Genomic DNA, 25,138 nt, shown 5'->3' with positions numbered 1-25,138 from the left:
TACCTGCTAAAGCTTTGTTGTCACTGTGAGCATGTTAGCATGCTGATATTAGCAGTTAGCGCAAAGCACCGCTGTGCCTATACGTACAGCCTAACAGAGGCACTAGCATGGCTGTGGGGTCTTCGTCTTGTTATGTTACTGAGAAGAGTTGTGATAGGCATAAGTATACTTTTGTGTTCAAAGCACTGGAAAGAGAATATATCCCTAGTTACTGGACACTGAATACACTATGTAGCCGGGGGGGGGGGGCGGCGGCATAGCAGATAGACTAACCTGAGGCTAACTGCAGGACAAAACTTTGAACTACATCAACTGGAAGCACAGATGAAGATATTTCGATTTTATTGGACAAAACCACCCACCACAAGTGACGCATACATGAATCATTGTTTTCGTGCAATGCAAGTATGCAGCTGCCTTTGGTACATTGGCTTGACAAAGAATTTTAAATAACTACAGTACCACTATAAACAAGAAAGAACTTGTCAACACAGCTCTGAGAGAAAACAATGACACAATGGCATTTATTTATTTACAAAAAGTCCAAAGACAGAGAGAGAGAAAAAAATAAATCGATCTCTTTGGGAGTACATGGTGTGAATTGGAGAGCAATCACAAAGGAGAGGCAGGCCTCGATTCATAAAGAAAAAGAGGAGGTGGGGTAGACGGACGAATTGAGTGACAACGGGACACAAAAGAGAGGCTGGTATAAAGTGGACTGTTCCGATAATGTTGCGGGCTGCTTTGAGGCACTGAAAAAAAAAAAAGCCAGTGAAAAAGCCACCTAAAAGCCCCGCTGCTGTCCTCTCTTATCCCAGCTGGTGGTCTTGGTTCCACAAAACCTCTTGCTAAGCGTGCCAGAGAGGGGGCGATACAATGCTTACCAGAATATTGGTGTGAAATGCGCCTGGGAAAAAAAACAACAACTACTGAGTCTGTCAATTGCTTATGCAGCCGAGGGCGGCTTTCAACGGAACACAATACAGGGCTATGTTGAATTGTTATCGGGACCCCCCGCCAGAGAACGCAGAAAGAAGGAGAGGGGGCAGGGGGTCTCGTGTCGCGAGCCGACGGGCGTGGTGGCGCTCAGAAAGGTCAGCGAGGTGTACAAAAGCTGATGAAAATGCCTCTCAGGAGGCAGTTGCGAGTACCCTCGACTCTACTACTACCCCCCGACTCGCCCCTTCGTTTGAAAGCTCTGAGGCGTCTGAGGGCCACCGGGGGCCACGAGGCAGATAAAAGAGGAAGCAGAGGCTCTGGATTTGGTTTGATGTGGCCTTCGATCGGACACTGCGGCGCAACAAAAGACAGGGAGAGTAAAAACACGGAGGGAGGGAGCGAGAGAAAGTAAGGATGGGGGCGGAAAAGAAAAAGTAAGAGAAAGTTCCATGTGTATTCACTGTCAAAGACGGTAAAAGTTTCATTTCTTTGCTAGAAGAAGAGTGAGGTTGTGATCATTTATTATGAAAGGTTTGTGATGTGGTTTTCTTTTAAACCTCTCAGCTTTCCATCTGAGTTTGTACATTCCCCCCCCCCCCAAAACTTAAAGAGAGAGGAAAAAAAGAAAGCCTAATTCACTACCTAAATACTTAAATGTACCGGGGTGTTATTTCACCGGAGTGCTGAATGGCTAGATTCGAAAATATAACCCACGGAGCACACAATACGAGACAGACGAGCAACAAAAGAAGAAGAAAAAAAGAGCAAGAGCAGATAATGACGCTCGCCGGTGATTGGTTGTGATCGGCTGTACAATGATCAATGCTGGCGTGAAAGGAGGCAACGATGATGGTAGATGACAGAGGGAACAACTGCCAACAGTATGAAAATGAAATCAATAAGTCAACTGCAGAGCAGGGAGAGAGAGAGAAGGAAAGAGAAGAGAGGAGAAACAGATAGGAGAAGACAAGAGAGACAAAGAGAGGGGAGTCGACACATAGGAAAGAGGGAAAAAAGAGCCGCAGACAGACGAAGGAGCTAGATGAAAGGTGTTGGTTTAAAGGAAGCAGAGGCAGAAAAACAAAATTGACAGATGAAGGAAGATTCATTAAAGATAGATTTTAAAAAAAGAGACTACAGCGAAAACAAACTGACGAAAAAAATCAGATAAACCAACTGCCAAAAACTTTTCTCAACAAACCGCTGGAGCTGATTGTAAGTGTACTTGAGTGTGTGGTATGTATGCATGTTTTGGGCTATTTTTTCATACAGATATCTGATATCGCAGAAAATCAATTGCAATGTCAGTTTTCTTTCCAATATCGTGCAGCCATAATACATGTTCAGCTACAGCAGTGGTTCCCAAACTTTTTCTGTCAAGACCCCCTTTGATGATATAGGAACATTGGACGACCCCCCCCCCCCCCCCCGCAACCCGACCCCAAATTTTTCTTGGTTTTTAATGAATTGCATTATAATGCATGAACTGTATAAAATATTTTTATTTCTTTCTAAAATAAGTACATATCACTTCACAGTTTATTCTTCAGTTTGTTTAACTGGGAAAAAAAATAGCAATAATAAAATATATATAAAATAAAAAATATATAAAATAATTTGTAAATACAATTAACTTAATTTCAAACAAAGTGCAAACAACATATACTGTATTTCCTCACATTGAACAGCAGGTTTTCTCAAACAATAAAATAACACAATTATGAACAAGGTGTGCAGGTCTACATGGACCATATTATTTTGTGATCATATTCCTATGTATATTCCTATTCATATATATCAATCAGTGACTGGTGTGGGCTTGCTTTGCTTTACAGATTTTGTCAAAGCGGGGTTGCTGGTTGGAGATAGCTACTCTCAGTTCATTCTCAATGTTCAACTTTGATCTGTATTTGGTCTTCATTGCAGCAACTGCAGAAAACCCTGTTTCACATAAATAGGATGTGGCAAAAGGCAACAGTATGCCCATAGCTCTTTGGCCTAGTAGTGGGTAGTCTTTCTCCACTCCAATCCAAAACACAGCCAGTGAATTGGATGTGAACTGTAGTCTCCTTGTTGAGTCAGATGTCATGTCAATGTACTGCTCTTCCTCTGTGGTACTGAGGTACCTTAGTTTGAGGCGTTGTCGAGGTGGTCGCGTCGCCTGTTGCGGCTGTAACAGAAGTTCCATCGGATTTGCGCTTTAGACCAGTCACAAATCTGTCCATCTTTGTACATACTTCCTTCTCTTATCTTTATCTTTCTCTGTCGCTCCGTATCTTTCTCGCTCTGTGTCGCTGTGTGTCTCTCTCTCGTTCGCGCTCCCTCACTCTCTCTCTCCCTCGCTCGTTCGCGCTCTCTCGCTCGGGCGCGCGCTCGCTCTCTCGCTCGCGCGCGCTCGCTCTCGCTCTCGCTCTCGCTGGTTTTGCCACAGTCGGTCTGTGACATGAGCCGCTCTGGTGGCGTGGTTGGAACACAGTGCATGTCACGTCGGTTATTTTATATTGTTTTACCGGTGTATGTGTGCGTCTGTGTGTGTGGGTTGGTGATGAAGCCGCGACCCCCCTGTAGTACCACCGCGCCCCCCCTAGGGGTCGCGACCCCCACTTTGGGAACCACTGAGCTACAGTAACCATACACAGGAGCAGTAAGACGGTGTTTGACACATTCTCTCAGCTTCCTCATAGAATTAACCTCCTTCATTATGGGCGCTTCGACACCAGGCGGCAACCTCTGGTTCCGACGAGTGAAGCCGATGCGGAAGTGCCTTAAACGTGCATTCTCTCTACTGACCAGCAGGGGACGACTCCTCTGGTTGCAAAAAGAAGTCTGATTGTATAGAAGTCTATGAGAAAATGACTCTACTTCTCTCTTGATTTATTCCCTCAGTAAACATTGTAAACATGAGTTTATGGTCTCAATCTCTAGATTCAAGTCTTCTTCAATACAACATGATGTTCATTTAGTAAATGATGGTCCATGTAGAGTAATCCAAGATGGCCGCGGAAGTAGCCGAACTCGAGGCTTCAAAGCGTCGGTCTACAAACCAATGGCTGACGTCACGATGACTACGTCCACTTCTTATATACAGTCTACGTTCAGCATACAGGGAGACAATGTGTCCTGTTGTTGCTTATGAAATAAAATGTCTTCGTTTGTTTCGATTAGCTTTTTGCCTTCCTGTTTGAAAACTGGACTCACAGGTTCATGTGAGTTCTTGTGGTCTGCTGTTTGTTTGTGTTCACACTGACATTAATTAATGACCGTCCTGAACTCTATCCCTCTGATAAAACATCTCTCAGCCTTTAACAGTCAGAAACATCAAACTCTTCAGTGGACCCAACACACACACACACACACACACAATATTACCGACCCTGAACGCCCACACACACACGACTGCAGCATCTGAGCGTCACCTTCCACCGTTAAAGGCTCCAAACCAAAGCCAGCGCGGCTCCATGATGAAAAATCAGCCACGATGGATCATCGATCTGAAGCTTGTATATTGTTTAAAAGTCACCTGAACCACGTCCAGAATGGCTCAAGTATACTTGTTGAGTCAAAGAGATGAATTTAACAATAATACAGATAATCATTTATGACGCATTGGCGGTCCATTTAAAGGGCAACACACTACCGCTGTATGACGTACATCAAAACACCTGCACACTAGTATTGTCACTTTTCAACATTTTTTTTTTTTTTTTACATTCGATCTGTAATCACCGTATTACAATTTCAGTTTAATACCACAACAACAACTCGGATGTCAACTGTTAGCTCAACAGAGCCTGGAGACAATCTCCCTGGTTTAGTTGCCAAAACTGGATTGAAACAATTACAGGTATCAAAAAAAAAAAAAAAAAAATAAGTCTTCAAGGAGGCCATTCAAAACCGCCGTAGCAGAAACGGACGGTTCACTCACTGCTGCTGTTCCAAGTTACCACCAGACTACCTGTTGGCTTATCACCCAGTGAGCAGAGGCCCGGGAATGAAACACCGTTAATTCCACAGGCTCATTTAGCATTAGGCTATGTGGATAACATTCAAATACATTGGAAAACATTACATGCGACTTCTAATTCGTTCAGTCCTGATTGTTTTTTTTTGAAAACAGTGCCAGCTCTGCTGCATTCATTGTTTTCCATCTGAGCCCCCGCACTGGCAGCATCTTGACACCAGTCAGAGCATCAAAGCTCCACATAAGCAGCAATATTATCTGTGGATCGGTGCAACCATCAACTGTTCCTTGACCTTCTGTCTGTATATATCCATGATGCGCATGTGCCGCAGGAATGGCACGTGAGCCGGTGACTTGTGCACTTAAAAAACGGCCACGTACGCAATGTTCCATGCACTACGCGCCTTAGATTGACAGTACAACAATAGAGTGGTGCAGGGATGACGTATTGTTGGAGGCCAAACCCCGGAAGTTAGCGTTGCCCTGATTCCCTCGACGAAAATCCAATGGAATTTTTGCATACGAACACCACTTTGATGATTTTTGAAGTTGTGAAGGCGGACACGTCGGCCTGATGACGTTTTCTAGACTCATTCGGCCACTTGTTAGCAACCACCTTTTTCAAGACACGTAAATGCCTCAAAATTCACGAGGGGGGTATTTACTGGCGTATTTCATATTGTAGAACAAAACTTTCAAATCTCTTAAACTCGTGTTAACCTCAGACCGAGACGATGGAACCAGAAGTGCAAAAATGCTAATTGTCCAGGTTTTCGGACTCGTTCTTGCAGCACTTTATAATCCATTACAGCTAATTATCTTGTTGACAAACACAACTTGTTGGAAAAAAAAAAAAGAAAGATGTCGTCCTAGGTACTATTCCACTTCCAAGTATCCAAAACACATGGGAAATAAAACTACTCTAAGCATTTGCAATGCTGTGTTCTGGCAAGTTAAGTCAACTTTTGTTCAACACTGTGAGCTTGGCTGGAAAAGAAATAAAGCAAAGATTATTCCTTAAAGCTTTTTCTTGTCTTGTCTGAAGGCAGTCACAGCTAATGAGGCACAGACAGACCTTCAACTGAGAGCAGAAGAGAATGACTCAAATGTGCTCCAAATCAACATTACCTTTTTGTTGAATGGATTCGACGCCTTTGCAAAAACGGTGGTAAACTACTACTGAACAATTTGTTAAGATTCAAGATTTTCATTGCCGTTTTCTCCAGTGGGCAGGAAGTCACGCTGGGTTAAAGCACAGCCACAAATAGAATGTCAAAGGATAAAAAAGTGCTATCTGCTCCGCGGTGAATCAACTTTGTAGAAAAGTTCTGCGCTTTGAAAGAAGATATAAAAACGCTGCAAGACTTTATCCCCAATTAAAGCAACCTACTCTAATTTAGGAGCTTGGTGTGAAACCCCTACGCATGAGTGTTTAATCTGAGACGGGTTCTCTCCGAACAAATATAAAAAATTGGGGGAAACTGTTCCTTAATTAGGCCTAGTTTAGAGAAAGCTACAAGACACTTTGTAATATTTATTCATGCATACCAATGAGGTGAACGTGGAGTTTGACTACTTCTGCGCTTCACAAATTTTCTGTCAGAAATCGAGGAGTACGTCAGTGAAAGTGTGTGTGTGGTCAGTAGCAGGTCCAGCAAGCAGCTGAAACCGCTCATTCTTCTTCATTAGTGTTGACTGCTGAGGGGCCCACCATCTATTCCTCCCTTTGCATCTTTAACATCCTGCGTCCATCTCTAACCCTTCTTCCATAACCACTTACCATGTCTTCACGGCATCCACCCATCTTCCCTTCTTACCTCCCCGATACTCACCCTTTTCTCCCGGCATCCTCTCCCTTGTGACATGAGCCTCGTGCCCCTTCCCTCTTTCTCTCCCCTCTAGCGCATCTGTCCAAGTCTTTCTCCTCCATATTTTTCCCCATCATCCCTCGTCTGCCTCCACCTCCGTTCTTCAACTGTCCACCTCCTCCTTTTCATCACTTTCTCCTCACATCTCCCCATTTCCTCCCCATCGCTTCTCTAATTGCTGTTTTTCAAAGCCCAACTGCTTTTCTTACCCTCATATTTTTCTCCTCTTCCTTCCTCGCATTCATTCCTCCGGTTTATTTTCTTATAATTTCTCCTTTTTCCTGAACTCTCTCACTCTCTTTCAATCAGCCTGTAGAAGGAAGTCCGCTCCATTATTCGTTTCACATAAACTGATCAACAGCTTCTGCCAGTCGACATTTAATCTCAGCCTTCTCTTGGGACCTAATCGTTTCTTCTCTGGCTGTGCCCTCTTGTCACGCTTTAGTGCTCTCTTCCTCTGCTTCCCATCTATTTTTTCTCTTTCTACGTCCAGTGTTTCTCAAGGCCTTTCCGTTGATGTCTTATCGGCCTTTCATATCTACCACCTCTATGTAACAGTTTCTAGATCTCTGGTTATCTACGACATGAGCTTTTTACTTCTTCAAAGCCATGTCTTTGTATTTCTTCCTTCAGTTTGTTTTTCTACTGGCAGAGAAGCTGAGCTGCTGTGATCTTTGTACCGGCATGACTCCCGTTCAATCAACAATAAAACTGAAGGTAAGAGAAATCAATAGCAGGTTTTATACCGCTGTGATTCACTGGCTCTGTGAGAGTCAGTTTGCATACAGATTGGCAACAGATACAGATGTATCATCAGTATTGTCAATGGGGTTTTCCTCTGAGAATGGGCTTATCAAATCTTGATGAAACCATTTTCTCTCTTCCCTTATCTTCTGGTGTGCCGTCCAACGGGAATCGTACTTGCGCACTAAGCATGCCTCGGTAACGGCACACGGGCTCCTGGACAACAGGCTGGCCATTTCAAATCACAACCGCGCTCCTAAAAAGAATTCCAAACCATCCCTGCGTGGGTCTCAGGAAAGCTCCTCTGCATTAACTACAAAACTGCCCTGCTCAAATGCACGGCCACCCCCCCCCCCCCCCCATTTACATAAATGAGAGGGACACAATATTGCAAACACTTCTCGGCACATAACTGCAATGCAGTACATCCGTCGATACCACCGACATCAGAGATGTGCCAAAGATAATCAATTAGAGATACTTTTTCGGTCGTTTTGTTCCGCCTACCAAACAGCAACGAAAAAGTTTGCCCTGTGTCGTCTTTACAATGACATTTACATTTATGAAACATAATGGATTTAAAACCTAGAACCTTCACAAAAGATTCACTGCAAGGCTGTCGGATTGTATTTTGTTCTTTTATACAGGTGGTGGCTCGTAACTTTTTCTTTTTCTTTCTTATGTAAAGTTTAGCCGGATTTTAAATGTGATTAGGGAGAAAATTCTACCACTCTTGAGTAAAACTCCGTCTTAACACAGCACTTAATAAAACTGTTAAGTGGCATCTGACGGACAGCAGACATGACATGTCGTCAGTCAAAACTCCTCCGCTGTTCGTACCAGCCCCGGGTGGTAATGACTGTCAACGGCTGAACAGTCCAACAAGCTAAATCATTAGCTAAGTACAAGGAGGGGGGAATTAAAAGGTGTAAATGAATGCCTGACACGCAGGAGAGGGACAGTCAATCTTAATGCACTGGGTACTTTTGGAGAATGGGTTAGAGTGCGATAGCTGACAAAGCTGACATCTCATCAGCAAGTCCTCCTACTCCCTATTGCATCTCGTTGAGGCTGTCAGGGACCGGGGAGTTCAGCAACTTGGACAGTTTACGGGAGCACATAGGGAAGGAGAGACTACAAAACACGAGAGTAAATTTGTAATAAATCAATAAAACAGATAACACACATGCACTCCGGAGCACCAAAAACAATATTCAGCCTCATTTTCATTTGATATTCATTATTTCTACGTCTCCTTAAAAGGGACAGTTCACCCTATAAATATATTTTATGTTTTTCATCTTACCTGTAGTGCTATTTATTGATCTAGATCAGGGGTCTTCAACGTTTTTCAGGCCAAGGACCCCCAAACTGATAGAGAGCAGGGACCCCCGACTATATATATTGTATAAAATTGTGTTTTATATTAAACTGGACCTAGTGCCGTGTATAAACATACTTCTTTATTGTGCATTCAATACTAAGCTATTCAAATAATACACAGGTTCATATATTCATGTTTTTATTTCAAACATGTGCAAGGTACAGTGAGCAGGGAGGCCGTGCCACTGCCATTTATAAACATACCATGTCAGCTGATGCCAATATCAACATTGTCTGTCAATTGCATGATAATCATGCATACAAGCTATTCAAATTGACGTTTTTATTTTAAACATAAATGTGGAAACGAAAAATGAGTGATGGCCTATTAGTGCCACTAATCTGCGTTGACATTGGCGGGACCAGAGCAGGTCCTAATTCCATTGTCCCAAATTGAAGCAATCCACAGACAGAAGGGAAACAAGAGGGAAGGGACAGTCAACAGCTATTTCTACGTGCCTCCCCCAGCTGATTTTAGAGAATCGCTCATAAATTCAAAATATCTCCAGCCTCTGATAGCCCTACGTTCTTCTGTTAGGGCTCTGATTAATAAATGGAGGTCCATTCTTTGATTTTGGTCATGTTGAATAGTCGACTATTCAGGCTCACCCCTATTGAGAACACATACTTTCAAATCTCCTTTTCAATCAACCTGCTGCTCCCCAGCACTTTTCTCTCTGGTTGCTTCAGTTTCTCTGCCTCTCTCGTCTGACAGGCAGCTTTTAACTTGAGGAGTAACTTCCTTGGTATTAGACCCCAAAGCCAGGCATGTCTGTACTCCACAGCAGGGCATCGGATATATATGCGTGAGTGTGTGTGTGTGCCTCAGTAGTTGGCCTTGCTGAAAGGGAAAATAACGTTTAAAGTTCCTGAGGTTTCAACTGTACAGCTGGCCAGATCCCGACCTCGCTGTAATTCCACACACAGTATACGTCTGTGTTTCGGAGATGCCGCTTGTAGCACTCATCTCTTCTGCTGTTTTTACTCACTGTATATCCTTCACCTGCTCTGTCTCCTCTCCGCTCAGGTGTTTTCTCCATCCTTTCCAAATCTCTCTTTATATCTCTCTGTCACCATTTCTCTCTCTTCTCCCCTCTCTTCACTGGGAGCCGATCAGCATCAAAGCCAGGCTTTTCTCTGGGATTGGCACTAAATGACTGCAGAATCCTGCCGGGCATATAGTCAGTGTGTCAGTGTGTGTTCACATCTGAGAGTGCAGATAAATGCCTGGAGAATCCCACCGAGCGTCTGGACGGTGTGTATGCGTTACATGTAGCGTTGCCCACGTCAGGCTCGGCCTCCCAGAGGATAATGACTAGAAGTCGTCTGCTCGGTCTCTGCGGGCTCTGTGGGATCCTCCCCTCATTTGCCATCAGACACACGCATGTACACAAGTGCGCATAAAGACGGCAGCGTAACGCAGCAGGAAGACGTCTGTGATATGCAGGCCTGTCCGCTGACCCGCTGTGACACTGATCAAAACACATCACAGTTGAGTCGGCAAATACAAAGCAAAACAAAACTGGACCACATTTAGTCCCGATAATATCATCTCTCCCTCGTTTAAAAAGCTGAGGAATGAAGGGACATCATTTGTCTTGCTTTCTCCCTTCAGAAGCTTTCCATTTCATTCTTACTTTTTGATTAGTTAAATAAGCAGTAGGCCAATTGAAGGGATTAACACTTAAATTCGTAATACAGAAGACATCTTATAAATAGGGTGTAAACGGAAATTAAAACTAATTTTCCCCAGGCTCAAAGCGCACCGACTTTCTTTATGATGCACTCATTTAATATGCATTATAAAGAAGTACAAAATATTTCCCCAAGGTTTGTTGGACTCAAACATTTATGTTTTAATAAATGATAAAATGTAATAACTTTTTTTGCTGCATTCCTCTGTTATACAACACAGAAAGGAAACGTAAAAGGTGTGATGCTCTTAAAGTCATGTGCTGGATTCAAACTTAAGCACACAAGAAACTATTAAGCTCAGTGAACAACCTAAAAAATGACTACTCAGTTACTGATTCGTTATTAATTAGTGATTAATTAAAGCTGGGGTAGGCAACATTGGAGAAACCAGCAAGAGTAAGCTAGCTTTTGAAAGTTTCCAACCAAAAGTCTTTTCCAATGAAAGTAGCTAGCCGCCTTAGCTCCAAACGTCGCTAAATCTAGTGAGAAAGTTGCCAAGTCGGCCAAAAATTCTGAACGTGAACAAAGAATATTGTTATTATTTATGCTCACAGCTGTCAGGCTAGGTGACTGTTTGAATAGAAATTCAGCAAGGTGCTATATATATTTTATTTTTTACCAAAATAACTGAAGAGAACACTTTTCTCAGACTTTACAGTTTGTCTGGTAATGTTAAACTTGCTGTGCTAGTTGGTGTAAATATTATTCCCGGGCAAAGGCGCTTCCCATTCTGTTTGTTCTAGCTATGCTAGCAGCTAGCTACGTAGCTCTATTTTCAATCGTCTCTAGCTAGCTAGCAGAAGGCTAGAAAATATTCCTTTTACATCTTTAGCTTAGCACAAGGGTCACTAATAGGTGAACCGTGGTCCGGACCCTGGAACCTAAAACCGATAGATAATTGAGAATTATAAAAGTTTGACTGAGCGCTTGTATTATTTACGGCACTCGTTGCACAGTTGTGCAGGAAACACACCGACCAATTACATGCGTTGTAAATCACATCACGTGATGCTACTCAGCCAATCAAATGTGTATTCCGACAAGTTTCCCCGACTCCAGTGAGATTTACACACACAGGGGAGAGACGAGGAAATAGAACGAAGAGTAAGAGAACTACTTGAGTCAGAGAAGTTATTTCACATGAAGTTCTCCAAAAAGAGGAAAGTGGTCAGAAAGACCAGAGAGACCAGAGTCTTCAACCAATAATGGACAGACTCGTATAGGTGAATTCTTCCCATGGGCAGTTTGGGTAAAACGTACCCTCTCACATCCAAAATAAAGTCACAGATAAAACAATCTAAGAGCCCTAACACATGAATTCACTGTCCAGCAATGATGTTAACAGAGAGAATAGAGCTGAAACAAGTGGTTAAATAACCACACATAAAGTCCATGCACACTAATTCATCTTATTACAAGATGAGAAAAATATAAAATCGTGGCTTTTTTGATTCACATCACTTCACACCTCAATGAACTGAATGTCATGTTGCAGGGCAATTCAGTGAAATACATTTTTCTAAAATCAAGTACTTTATTTTAAGATGCTTTAAGATTCTTCAAAACCTTTCCGTTACATTTATTTATTATTAGAGTATTATTCATAATTCATCCAGTTTAATTTGAAATCTGACAATAAATATTGTTGAGATATTATTTAATTTAACTTTCTTTATTGTATTTGACAGTCAGTTGTTGACTACATACAGACGTTAATACAACTGTTGGCTAATTCGATATATATGGGACCAAATCATAGCGCCAGTCAGACATGATTGTGATGTTCCGGACCTTTGCATGAGGAAATTCTCTCTAACTGGACCTTGTTGAACTTGAATTGAATACCCCTGGCTTAGCATGTCACATCATTAGTTTAGGTTCGTCATCTTAACAGCTCTGAATTACGACCTCTTGAGCAGTCAGGGCTTAGTTGCAGCATGTCGTGTTAAGTCTGTGAGGCTGTAACATTAGCTGTCAGATATCTTCAGCACAGAGACAGGGCACAACGCGTCATACTGGGAAACCAAACCACCGTCTCCCAGAAGGCAAAGCAATCTGCTACACAATATGCAACAAAGGACCGAATCGCTAACAAAATGTCCGTAGCTAGCTAAAAACATCAGCATCCATCCATCCATCTATTTTCCTCCGCTTATCCGGGGTCGGGTCGCGGTGGCAACAGGCCAAGCAGGCTGACCCAGACTTCCCTCTCACCGGAAACATGTTCCAGCTCATTCTGGGGGATCCCGAGGCGTTCCCAGGCCAGCTGGGAGATGTAATCCCTCCAGCGTGTTCTGGGTCTTCCCCGGGGTCTCTTCCCAGTTGGACGTGCCTGGAAAACCTCCAGTGGGAGGCGTCCAGGAGGCATCCTAATTAGATGCCCGAACCACCTCAGCTGACTCCTTTCGACGCGAAGGAGTAGCGGCTCGACTCCAAGCTCCCTCCTGGTGACCGAGCTCCTTACCCTATCTCTAAGGCTGAGCCCGGCCACCCTACGGAGGAAGCTCATTTCGGCCGCTTGTAGCCGCGACCTTGTCCTTTCGGTCACGACCCAGAGTTCGTGACCATAGGTGAGGGTAGGAACGTAGACCGAGTGGTAAATTGAGAGCTTTGCCTTCCGGCTCAGCTCCCTCTTCACCAAGACGGTCCGGTGCAGCGCCTGCTTTACTGCTGCAGCCGCACTGATCCGTCTGTCGATCTCCCGCTCCATCTTACCCTCACTTGTGAACAAGACCCCGAGATACTTGAACTCCTTCGCTTGAGGTAGGCACTCCGTCCCCACCTGGAGGGAGCAATCCACCGGTTTCCGGCAGAGCACCATGGCCTCAGATTTGGAGGTGCTAACTCTCGCAAACCGCCCCAGTGAATGCTGGAGGTCATGATCCGAGGAGGCTAACAGGACCACATCATCTGCAAACAGCAGAGAGGCGATCCCGAGACCCCCGAACCTGACGTTCTCCTCCCCCCGGCTGCGCCTAGATATCCTGTCCATGAAAGTCACGAACAGGACCAGAGACAAAGGGCAGCCGTGGCGGAGGCCAACACCCACCGGGAACGTGTCTGACTTATTGCCGAGAATGCGGACACAGCTCCTACTGCAGTCGTACAGAGACCGGATCGCCCATTGTAATGGGTCTGGCACCCCATACTCCCGCAGCACCCCCCACAAGAACCCCCGAGGGACCCGGTCGAAGGCCTTCTCCAAGTCCACAAAACACATGTAGACTGGTTGGGCAAACTCCCAGAACCCCTCCAGTAGTCTTGCGAGGGTAAAGAGCTGGTCCACTGTTCCACGGCCGGGACGGAATCCGCATTGCTCCTCTTGAATCTGAGGTTCGACAAACGGTCGGAGCCTCCTTTCCAGCACCCTGGCATAAGCCTTCCCCGGGAGGCTGAGTAGTGTGATACCCCGGTAGTTCGAGCACTCTCCGGTCCCCCTTTTTGAAAATGGGAACCACCACCCCGGTCTGCCAGTCCATGGGCACTGATCCCGACCCCCATGCGACATTGAAGAGGCGTGTCAGCCAGGACAGCCCAACTATGTCCAGCGCTTTCAGCATCTCAGGGCGGATCTCATCCACCCCTGGCGCCTTGCCACCGAGGAGCTTTTTGACTACCTCAGCGGCCTCTGCCAGGGATATGGGTGAGCCTCCCCCTAGATCTTCAGGCGCTGCCTCCTCTGCAGAGGACATGTTGGTCGGGTTTAGGAGTTCCTCAAAGTGCTCTTTCCACCGCTCGACGATGTCCCCTGTCCGGGTCAGCAGTTCCCCCCCCCCTGCTGAGAACAGCCTGGGGTAAGCCCTGCTTTCCCTTCCTGAGCCGTCGGATGGTTTGCCAGAACCTCCTTGAGGCCAACCGAAAGTCCTTCTCCGCATGTCAAGGGCTTATTTTAGTGCAGCTGATAACAGAAATGATGATGGAATTGGACAAGTTAGCTGATAAGAGAGCTAATGTTAGCAAGCTACCGTAGTTAGCTAAGGCACTTGCAAACCTAATACTGCATAGCTTTCCGATGTATACAAATTCCACTATAACACAAGTAGCAAACTGTCAAAATGCTTTAGCTTTACTTGATAAAATATAGTTAGCCATACAAACACTTAGTCTGGGTTCTTTGCCTTGTGTACATCCCACCACAAAGCAGCTTTTGGGCATTTTTCTGTTGAAAATGGCAAAGAGGCGCCTTCACGCAATACAAAGTGCATGGAGAGCGGTGAATTGTTTTCCCCTCCGGTGTGGGCGGGATTTAATTGCGCTCTCTTTTTGTTACCATTGTCAGATGTGACTTAGTTACAAGTAGTTTGTTAATGCTACCATAACTAGAAAGCTACAATTATATTTATAATGTCCTGATATAATCATTTTAAATTAGATTTTGAGGCCAATGCAAAATTGTGCCAATTCCATTTATATTTAATTCAAGTCTGCTGGCTCTACACGGTTATTTTGTTCAACATGATGGGTTGGAACACACCACGGTGTGTCAGGCCGTAGTACATTAAGTAAGTTCACAATCTGCTCCGTAAAAAACCCAACAAGTCATCAGTGGTGATAGCTTCTAAAGACGCATAAAGGAAGAAGAACTTTATAAACTTTCAACTTGGGCGAAAGTCGGGGAGATGCCTCGGGGGCTAATCAGCAGGAAAGACCTTGATGTGTAGGTTAAAGCAGACTGCAATGTAGAGCTATTCACACACACCACACACACTGTGTATGATCTGCTGTGCTCTTTTAAAGACAGCCTTCAAAGAGTCTTCACTTCACTCCTCGTTATCTCACACCAGCTAATATGATAAAGAAGATCTTACACACACGCGCACACACACACACACACACCTCAAGTGTAGAAATACAAGAAAACAAAAGTCTGCTTAGCTGTATGTATATAAAAGTGTTTGTGTCTGCATGGGTTTCATACAAGACAGAGAAAAGCTACAGATGCGATTGAAAGGGCACACACGTATAGGCAGCCGTCCACACACGTATAGGCAGCCGTGCACACACACACACACACACACACACACACACACACACACACACACACACACACACACACACACACACACACACACACACACACACACACACACACACACACACACACACACACACACACACACACACACACACACACACACACAGCACAAGAGCGGAGGAATCAAGTTTCAGCGAGCCGATTATCACATGCTGTATTACTGTATGCCAGGGGGAAGCCTCAGTGCCCCTGAGCAACGCAGGTGGAGATGTGAGCAGAGAGCACCATGAGGCAGAGTAATACGTTGTCCGGGTGCATGATTAGCAGCTACACCTTCAAATGCTTCTACTGTACAAACTTTTGGAAGGGCGAGCTTCCAGTACTCTGCCTCCAACTTCCCCTCGCGCACATTTGTCTCTCTAACTTTCTGTGAATTTGTAACTTAAAACTGCTGCAGTGATGCACATACTTGAGGAGAGGAGCTCGTCTTTGCTTTTGAATAATACAGCAGTGGATCCAATTGAGGAATGTGGAATGCTGAAAGCGAAAGTACAAAGGCTAAACTTTTCTGAGTGCATGCGTAAGCAGTGTTTTTAACTTAGTTTTAAACAAAAAAACAACTAAAAAGTGACAAAGAGGGGAAAAAAAGGCCGGATTTCTTGACTCGGATGGATGAAGACATACCTACATCACCTTAATTAATACTGCGTCAGAAAACAACATGAGACCCAGATCACTTTAGTAACACGTCATGCAGTTTGCCGCTTCGTCTATGGAGCCCCATGACTGTCAAAATGTAGAGAAAATGTAGTAAAAGATTATCAGACAAGTCAATATTATGAGTAAATTCAAACAAATAATACCGTTTGTTGAATAATGTAAATGCCATAAGAAACAAAATCTACAGGTTTTTCACCTCACTTTGTTTTATTCCCCTTTCCTGATAAAAAAATAAAAATCACATCAGTGTGTCTTAAGACCGATGTGAAATAGGAAAAGTAAAAAGTCTGAAAGCAAAATGAGCAGGAAGCTAAACACAGAGTATAAAACATATAATGTTAGGTTTTAATCTATTTTCCAAACGTATTGGAGGTTAAATGAAAAGCATCAAGCTGTGCGTTTCTTTTCACAATCCATATTTCCAACTTGTCGGATAACCTCCTACTTTCTGTCAGTTTTAAGACTCCATGTATCAGTCTCCAATAGCTCACACAGCTTAATGTAACAACACAGAATAAGTATAATGTCTGCCTGCCTGGAAATAGCTTCATGTCATTGAGTTGTGCTATTTACAAGGTGAAACAGCAAAACAACACTGCAGATTTGAAATCTCACGTTGCAGCTAAAATGGATTACATCATCAGCATCATATAAATATTTGCTTTGATGAGGGACACGGGTTAATAGTTGAGTTTTCGAACTTAAAAAATGCAAAAGTCTAACACACATGAACATAAAAAGAAGCCTTGGGGTTATTCAAACACAGCTACAGTCTACAGTGCAAGGTTTCTGTTAAACTCTGCTAGAATTCTAATGATGAGACTGCAGACATCATCGCTGCGTCTGACTGGACGACCCCGTCTGGTTTATTTGACATTAGGTGAACCGCTTTCAGGAATTCATATTTTTCTTCAATTCCGGCAGTGTTTCAGTTGCTTCGTATTCTGAAAATACTACATTAATGTTGTCAGGGAAAATGTCGAGTTGTACTGCTTGTGTTTTCCCGATGACAACCTGCCTTTTTTGTTTTCTCCTTTCTCACTTACTTTAAATGATTGTGTGTCTGTAAACTACCTAAAATTAGAACTGAAAGGGTGAAGGCTGCGGTGACGAGCTGAACTGCTACTGAGGACTTATGTCACAGCAAGCCGAACTGTGTTTGCCTTTGAAACGGTGTCATTTTCAGCATAAGTAGGAAAACAAGTTTGGTAGCGCCGAAGAACTTGGATTTCATACTTTTACATCAGACGCTCACTCTGAAAGCCGTTTCTAATGACAAGATTTTTCTCTGTGTTAAAACCTAAAGTGACAGCACTCAAACTCCGATCAATCAGATTTTTTTGGGGGGTCTTTAAACCCCCCCCTCCCCCCTCCCGCCTGAATAATCGTGAGAACTTGAGAAAAATTGAATTTCTTTCTTTTACATCAGACAGTGTGCTGCTCTGAAAATATCATCTCTCTCCGTGGAAAACTTCAAAAGACACTACTCAGACTGGATTGTTATGTCCCCCCTGCTTCTTTGAAGGGCCATGTGAAGTACAATTTAATAAAATATTATTAGCATTATTATAATAACCATGTATTTATTCTTTTTGGTTTGAAAGTTGCTATTGATATGGCTTTAGAAAGCGATCCTCATAATTAAGGTATGATCTAGGATTGACACAGTTGTTGTATTGACCCTTATATTCCAAAATCCTATCGATTTGAAAGAAGCTCTCACCTTCTTTGCAGCGTTGATGCACCGCATGTATTCTTTGGCCAGGTCTGAACACCTGAGGGTCTGGTCTCCGTTGTCCCTGTAGCAAGATAAGATCTGAGCCTGCAGGCCAAGACACACCGGGTCGGTATTGCGAGACCTGCAAAACACACAAAGACAGAAGGATGAAATTATTGAGGTGAAAAAACAACAACAAAAAGGACGTTCGATCCCCTTTTTCTCACTGAAAAAAACTAGAATCACTTTAAAATGGATGAAACCAAACAACTGATGAGGATCAACATCTAAAGCCTGAACATCGGACCAGATGCGTCACATCCACTCTTTGTGAATGTACTGTAGATCAGGGTTTCATACATCACTTGGCTTTGTTCAGGATTTTTATTGGTTGCAACAAAAAACAGAGTTCTTTAAGCGAGAAAAAAAAAACGATGATAGCATTTAGTGCACCGCATCAGCTCTTCGGAGAAAGAGGGAATGTGAAAAAAGGATGGAAACAAAAGTCTATTTAAAGGCTGTAATCTATGTTGTTGTATGGAACAATGGATCAGATACATGCAGAAGAAACTCTCTCATGGTGTTTCCAACTGCAGCAGGCAGCTGTTTTCAGCAAAAAACTTTTGAGAACCGACTTTAAGCGGCCTGCTCGGTAAGAGCCGACAGACGAAGTCAGCGACTAGCTGGTGAGCACAGTGGAGCATTTAGAAGACAAGGAGGCAGATATCTGCCTCAGTCGTTGCTGGAGACCAATGAGAGTCCAAAGTGGCGACCAGAGTTTAAAAGGTGAGTTCATCTTAAACATGCATACATTCCTCAGGTGACAACAACTCCAGATGGATGATAATGTTGTGCCGTAACTGTTGGATGTGTAAATTAGCAACTGTATCCTAACAAGTTTGCCATACTGACTTAAAAGGAGGCGATATGTCAGTGTTGCATTCACGGCCCGTTTCCACTGCACTCGAGTGGGCCAAAAATGACTATTTTAGATGAATCAAACAAAAACTTAAAAGCATTGCTAATTCGTTAAGCCATTCATAAAGAAGTATGTTTGATTACAAAGAGCCTTGATTCAGTGATTTGATGCAAATCCAGAGTATATTCGAGTTTCCCATTTCCTATTTGGATACTTTCTAAATATGGTGGGTATGTATGTGGTTTTGTCCAGTCCTAACAGAACAACACATATACGTTTCCCCCTTCCACATAAATACCCAAGTACAAATTTGAGAATGGCCACTGAAATGTGCATTAATATGACTTCAAAAGATCTGTGTGGCTGGTCCAGTTCACAGCTTCCTCTGACTTCATGCTTGTCTTAAGGCCACAGCTGAACAAAATAAAAATTATTAAAAGAAGAAGAAAAAAAAAAGAGTAAGAAAACAAACACACAAGGATAGGTCTGACTAATTGAGGCAAGACAAAGATGGAAAACAATTAACAGCATCATCCACTGCAACCTGTTTTACAACCTATGGTGTGTTTCGTACGTGCCTCGTCCCAAATCGTGCAATTAGCGCCAAATCGCTCTTAATTGTGTGGGTAGGATCATCCTGATCAAATACAGCAGAAAAGTGTGCTCTGAGCGACTGAATGAGCCGTGCTTAATTTGATATGTGGGCTGTGTTATAATTGGTCTTTGGCTGTCTATCGGTGCGATTGTTAACTATGACAGGCTCGCTGCCCGAGTGCCTCGCTGTAATGGATTCTGACTGATTGAAGCAGAGACAAGCGAGTTAAGCACGCCTACGCAGGTATAGGAAAGGGACGTGCACAAACGTACACACACACACACACACACACACACACACACACACACACTTGTAGTACATCGTAAACATGAAAGCGCCACAAACTTGCGGGCACACACACACATCTCCCTACACGCCGACACGTTGATCCCCTCTGCGCTGTGCGTACGCACCCTCTCTGCGAGGAGCATTTAACAACAGTTTTAATTGAAAGCCATATTAAAGGGTCTTTTTGGCTTTGATTCATGAAGGAGAGCTGACCCCCGCGTTTCAATTACAGCGTATCCGTATCCACACGGGCGCTCACACACACTGCATCATCGGTATCATGGATGCAGAGACTTAGTTTCTCTGGGCATGGGTGATGGAGGTTAAAGAGGAAAATAAACAGAGATTGATAGAAAAACATATAAAGGAAGGAAGGGAGATAAAACGGTGAAAGGGAAGGAATGAAGCGGTTTTTTGGGGCTCTCTCACAAGACCCATTTTAAAAAGATGACAACCTATCAGATTACTCCCCCCCCCACCTCCAATGGTGTATCTTGCCTGTTTAATCTGCCTTTTCCCACTTTTATTCTCTTTCTTCTCTCCAACTCAAGTCTCCTTTCTTACGCCTCCCACTCGCCCAGCCCCCTTCCTTTTCTCTCTCTCATTGCATTAACAACACAGTGAGGACGACCGCAAAGCTCGCCATCTTTATCTCTCTCGCCGTTTGAGGCCGGCGAAGATAAGGAACTCTCCTTTAATTTGAAATAAATGGCCTTCATCAGGAGAGCCAAAGCCTCCTGATAGCGCTGCGTGCTTTATTAAAGGCGCTTGAAGCAGAAAATTGGCTCAGCCGCGGCAAAAGCTAAAGCTCTGTCCACATGCTACACCAAATTGAAGGTGAGGTCTTAAATCAACAATATTAACTGAGCCGCTTACAAAAATAAATATAGAGAAAGAAAGGTAGGGGGGAGGGGGGGTGTTGGTTTTTTAGCTGGAACGGGCAGCAAAGCAGCATCCCTGACAGCCCGTCCAGCCACGTATGGGGTTGTTTTTAATGTGCGTCTGTGCTGCGAAAGCATTTTAATGGGTGTGTGGGAGCAAACATTTTTTGGAGACAGTTCTCCACGCATCTGTGAGCGGTAAATATGACAAAACATAGACAGTAAGATTAGTTGCTTAATTAATGGTGCTGCCCATTATTTTTAATCTCCGGCGGGCGGAGGCGTACGGAACACAGAGGCCTCAGACTTCTGGACCACGCCGACCAGCTTACCAAGACAAAAGAGAGGGAGCGACATGAAAGGGGAGGAATTGGAAAATGGAAAAGACACAAAAAAACAACACCAACTACAAAAGCCTCTGGCAAAAGCTTGGAGTCTGACAAGGAAGATGCCTTTATCGCCTCTAAACCATGCATCTCTCAGAGTTAGACTGATGCTTCTTTTTGTGCTCTCCTTAATGGCTTTGGCTATACATATGAGGCATTGTTTGTCCTACATGCCATTTTACTTCTGTTCTGTCAACTACAAAGTATTGGTATCTGTGCTGAGTTTCAGGCAACCAATTAGTAAATCGTGTTCACATCTCACGGGAAGCAGCGCCCGAGGAGGAAAAATAAAGAGAATCCAATATTGTGACTGACTTGAAGGCTACAAAACAACTTCTGGGAAAGTCTGCACATCGTGTTTGTGTGTCGACACATTGTGCATATGTTGTATTTGTTTTGACACGGTATGAATATAGTGTCTCCTCGACTTTTTCTTTTTTTACAGTGCCTGGCTCTGCATTCCAATGACAACAACTGCGTCTTTCATTGTGTGTTTAAACATTAGAGGTGGAACAAAAAAAATGTTGTTGCACAAAACTCCCTAATCGCAGTACAGGCACTTCCCCGAGTGGATCTCAAATAGCCGACTACCTGTCTCATTCTGGCAGCTACTTTTCTGTGTAGTGCAAAAGTCAGATTTTCTGGGGAGAAAGGGCAATTATGGTTATTAACACAACTTTTAACTCTCATGGTTTGCCTCGTCTTATGACGGAAATCTGATGAACTGCAATCCAATTGAATTAAAACCCTAGTTTCATCAACCAATCCCAACCAGTGCGCTATGCGCTTTCACATCTTTAATCTCCAAATGTTCAGGTAACAATATTTCTGCATCATGACAAATTTAGAACATTTATCAACACTGGTGCAGTGCCTGTTTTTGGCGTGGTTGTTTGGAGCATGTGCCGATTCCTTGGCTCTCGTTATTGCTGCTAGCGGCTCTGTCGAGAAACCGCTCATCGCTCGTTGTCTCCAGGGGGAAGTGGAGTTTGGTTGTAACGCGAGTATATCCAGACCTGTAAAGCCCCACTGAGGATGACATGCACGACTCAGTCCGCAGAGACCCTAAGCCCCACCCCCCCACACAGAGCGCCATCGCTTGTTTATTCAAAGTTTATTGATGTTGACGTATCCAAATTGCACCATATTTGACTCTGCACGTCCTTGGCAATTCCCAGCAATACACCCGCCAACCGTGATGTAGATCAGATGAACGCTGTGATTGTTGAAGAAATGCCGCAGGATGCCTGCCCTAGCGCAAGTCTTTTAATAAGCAAGTGTTTTAAATAGGAAGGTTTTAGCGCAAATGCATGTGTTTAGGAAGGACTGAGAATACTACTGGATAAATGAGACTCGGATTATACAGCACGAGTTGCGTGATCCAAAGTATTATTTAAAGAACTGAAGGTGACACAAGGTGAGCGACTTAATGCACAAATATTCATTTTGGGGTTTAATGTCCGATTAAACCACAGTTTTCTGCTCAGATGAATCTTAGGCGGCTCTGTTTAGTGCAGAAAGTTTCATCATGAAAACTTCTCGAGTCCTTCAGTCGTGAGGTTTAAGTTCAAGTTTGCCATTCCAATAACATAAAATACAGCTGAATGACATATTCTTTCATTACTAGGATAATACAGATTTATATATTTCTTTAAATCAGAAAAAAATCAAGGTTATGGGCGCATCAAAATCTGAGAGCAATGAAAAAGAGAGCGGTTTGTAAGAACCGTCAGTTAATCTCTAATTTTGTCTGCATACTGACTTTCTCCAATCAGTAAAAGTCCTGCAAGAAATGTCTTCATATCAGGTAGAGGGCGTTTCTCAGGCCAGGCATCTACATCATGCTCATGTCCCCAACCATTAAACCTCAGCATTTTGCCTGTCTTTCTCTGCCTTCTGTTCCTGGAGTCTGGCGGTTCTCTTCGCCTTGATAAACTTGAGTCTACACTGTCAGGATCAACATCAGATATTCTGTTAAACACTCTGCTCTCTTTCTCCCCTTACAACTCTTGTGAAGTCCGTGTCTAAGCCAGTTTGTCAAGGAGGTTGTTGTTGCTGTTGTCGCTCGGGCTTTGAAGATAGAGATACTGGATTCCATGATTGGAAGTGTACGTGAAAAACTCAGGCCGACGGAAAGGAAATAAAACCGCATTTGTTGATCCAAGATCAATGGAAAAAAACAATCTAGTTCAACATTTCAGGATTTGGCTTTTTTCCCCCCACGAGTTAGATGAGAAGATTGAAACCACTAATGTCTGTACAGTAAATATGAAGCTGGAACCAATAAGGGATTAGTTTAGCATAGCATAAAGACTGGAAGTAAGGTGAAACAGCTAGCCTGGTTCCGTTCAAAGCCTACAAGCACCTTTAAATCTTACAAATTCATTACTTTATCTAAAGCTTTCCCGTTAGCTTGAATCCAGCTCACGTAAATGTACATATTTAGCATTGTTTATTGCAACTTTCCACTAATTTGCTTAAAATTGGATAGGTCCCATATGATGAGGAAATGTTTAATTCCTGGTGAAGAGGAAAAAGCTTTGAATAGAGAACGAGAGACTGAGCAAAACAGGTCCATCCTTATCTGTTGAGGCAAGAAATGGCATTTGACGTGTCGAAGGGTCAGAACTCCTGAACAGACTGCTTTGCCATTACCAGCTTGATTAATAATGGTGCGTTGGTGAAGTAAAGAGAAAAAGAGAGATGATAGCAAGGGAGAAGGAGGGCAGGAGAGGTGAAGAGGAAAACAGCTAGACAGACAGAGTTGCCTCTTATCTCTTGCTTGTATGCACCTGCACCCTGACAGCTTTTCAATTGACTGAGGACACACATCCTCTTCTCCCCTATCTTGTATCTCCACACTCCTTCACTCGTACTCTCCCATCCCTCCATTCCCATCACAGCCGGGTGGAGAGGCTCCTCTCTATGCTAGTACTCAGACTTCACTGTGTCTCTCGTAAACATTGAAGTGGATGTAGGGTACTTCTATTCTCCCAATGCCTCGCACTTTTGTCACTCCTTTTGCAGTTTCTTTTAATTAGCTCTAATGAACTTGCATCGTTGCTACGACTTGAACTTGAATGACGGTCGTCATATACGTACAGGTGCATGCATGAAATTAGACCTCCATCCTAAGCATTTTAGGACGGATTTTTGTGAAGTGTCCGGGGACCAACTTGGGGTTCGATTAGAGTAGAAGCCGGTGATCGAACCGCCAACCTCTCGGTTAAAGAACGCTGCACCACCCACTTAGGCACAGCCGCCCCTAGACATGCAGCAAATGGTCCAGGGGACTCGCTGCTCGGGGTTAATTGCGCCCATGTGGTATGCGCCCTAACCGCTCAGCTATCGGGTCGTCAAGTAGGAACATTTCCATTACCTTAAAATGGGTTTCTGTAAAGAGTTCATCTTTGGTGTTTTGCTGCTCAGAAACGGTGTTAACAGTCTGATACATTGTGTAACAAATACTGTACAGTATCTCAGGGTTTTCTATCCTATAGGCCCCCATGTAACAATATCAACTATATTTATTTCTTATAGTCAGTAAGTTTGGCATGTCATATTCAGGAAATAATTTAAATAGTCATAACATGTCCTAAATAATATGTATGTGATGAATACTTTGTAATGACAGCTGTGAATTAAAGCAGGGTGTGAATACATTTGGAGGTGCTGTGGGCTTCATTTTACCATCGGAGTCCATGTGGAAAGCTGCTTTAACACACTCTGTCTCTCTTTTTCCCTTTCCATCCGAAACAAGCTGCTTTTTACTGTTCCCCTCAAACAGTTGAAAGTGTAATGGCATGAAATGTACACTTTTAAAATTTTTGGTTTGCTTTTCTCTCGTACAGCACAACAACAATGGCCAAGTAGTCTGCCTTTTAACTTGGACTCCGCTTCTCAATGTTTCCAGCCTTATCGCTGAGTGATCTCCGTAGGCTGGTATCATCCGACACAGGCTGGGAGGATCTGACAAAGGCCCGGCTATTAACGCTAGTTCGACTACGTCTGTAAGAGACAGCTGGCCTTGTTAAAATGCCTTGGAAACTGACCCGAGCGGTTTGACG

At 43.6% G+C, this 25,138-nt stretch overlaps 1 protein-coding gene across 2 annotated transcripts in view; it reads right to left on the bottom strand.

Moving 5' to 3' along the window:
• LOC142954349 (MICOS complex subunit mic25a-like) overlaps window positions 1-25,138 on the bottom strand; it is a 78,808-nt gene that overhangs the window by 12,465 nt on the left and 41,205 nt on the right. The window contains exons 7-8 of one of the 2 annotated variants that reach the window (XM_076095294.1): window positions 18,009-18,144; window positions 14,636-16,351 (exon numbers count right to left, since the gene is read on the bottom strand). In XM_076095294.1, coding sequence (XP_075951409.1) covers window positions 16,304-16,351; window positions 18,009-18,144 — 184 coding nt within the window. In that variant the 3' untranslated portion in view covers window positions 14,636-16,303. Of the gene's footprint in view, window positions 1-14,635; window positions 16,352-18,008; window positions 18,145-25,138 lie in introns of those variants that run through there. The other variant, XM_076095295.1, reaches the window with a different exon arrangement.

Source organism: Anarhichas minor, unplaced genomic scaffold (genome assembly GCF_050575085.1).
Source record: "Anarhichas minor isolate MPS153535 unplaced genomic scaffold, ASM5057508v1 ptg000020l, whole genome shotgun sequence".
Classification (NCBI taxonomy): Eukaryota; Metazoa; Chordata; class Actinopteri; order Perciformes; family Anarhichadidae; genus Anarhichas; species Anarhichas minor.
This window is presented reverse-complemented; position numbering and strand designations above follow the sequence as displayed.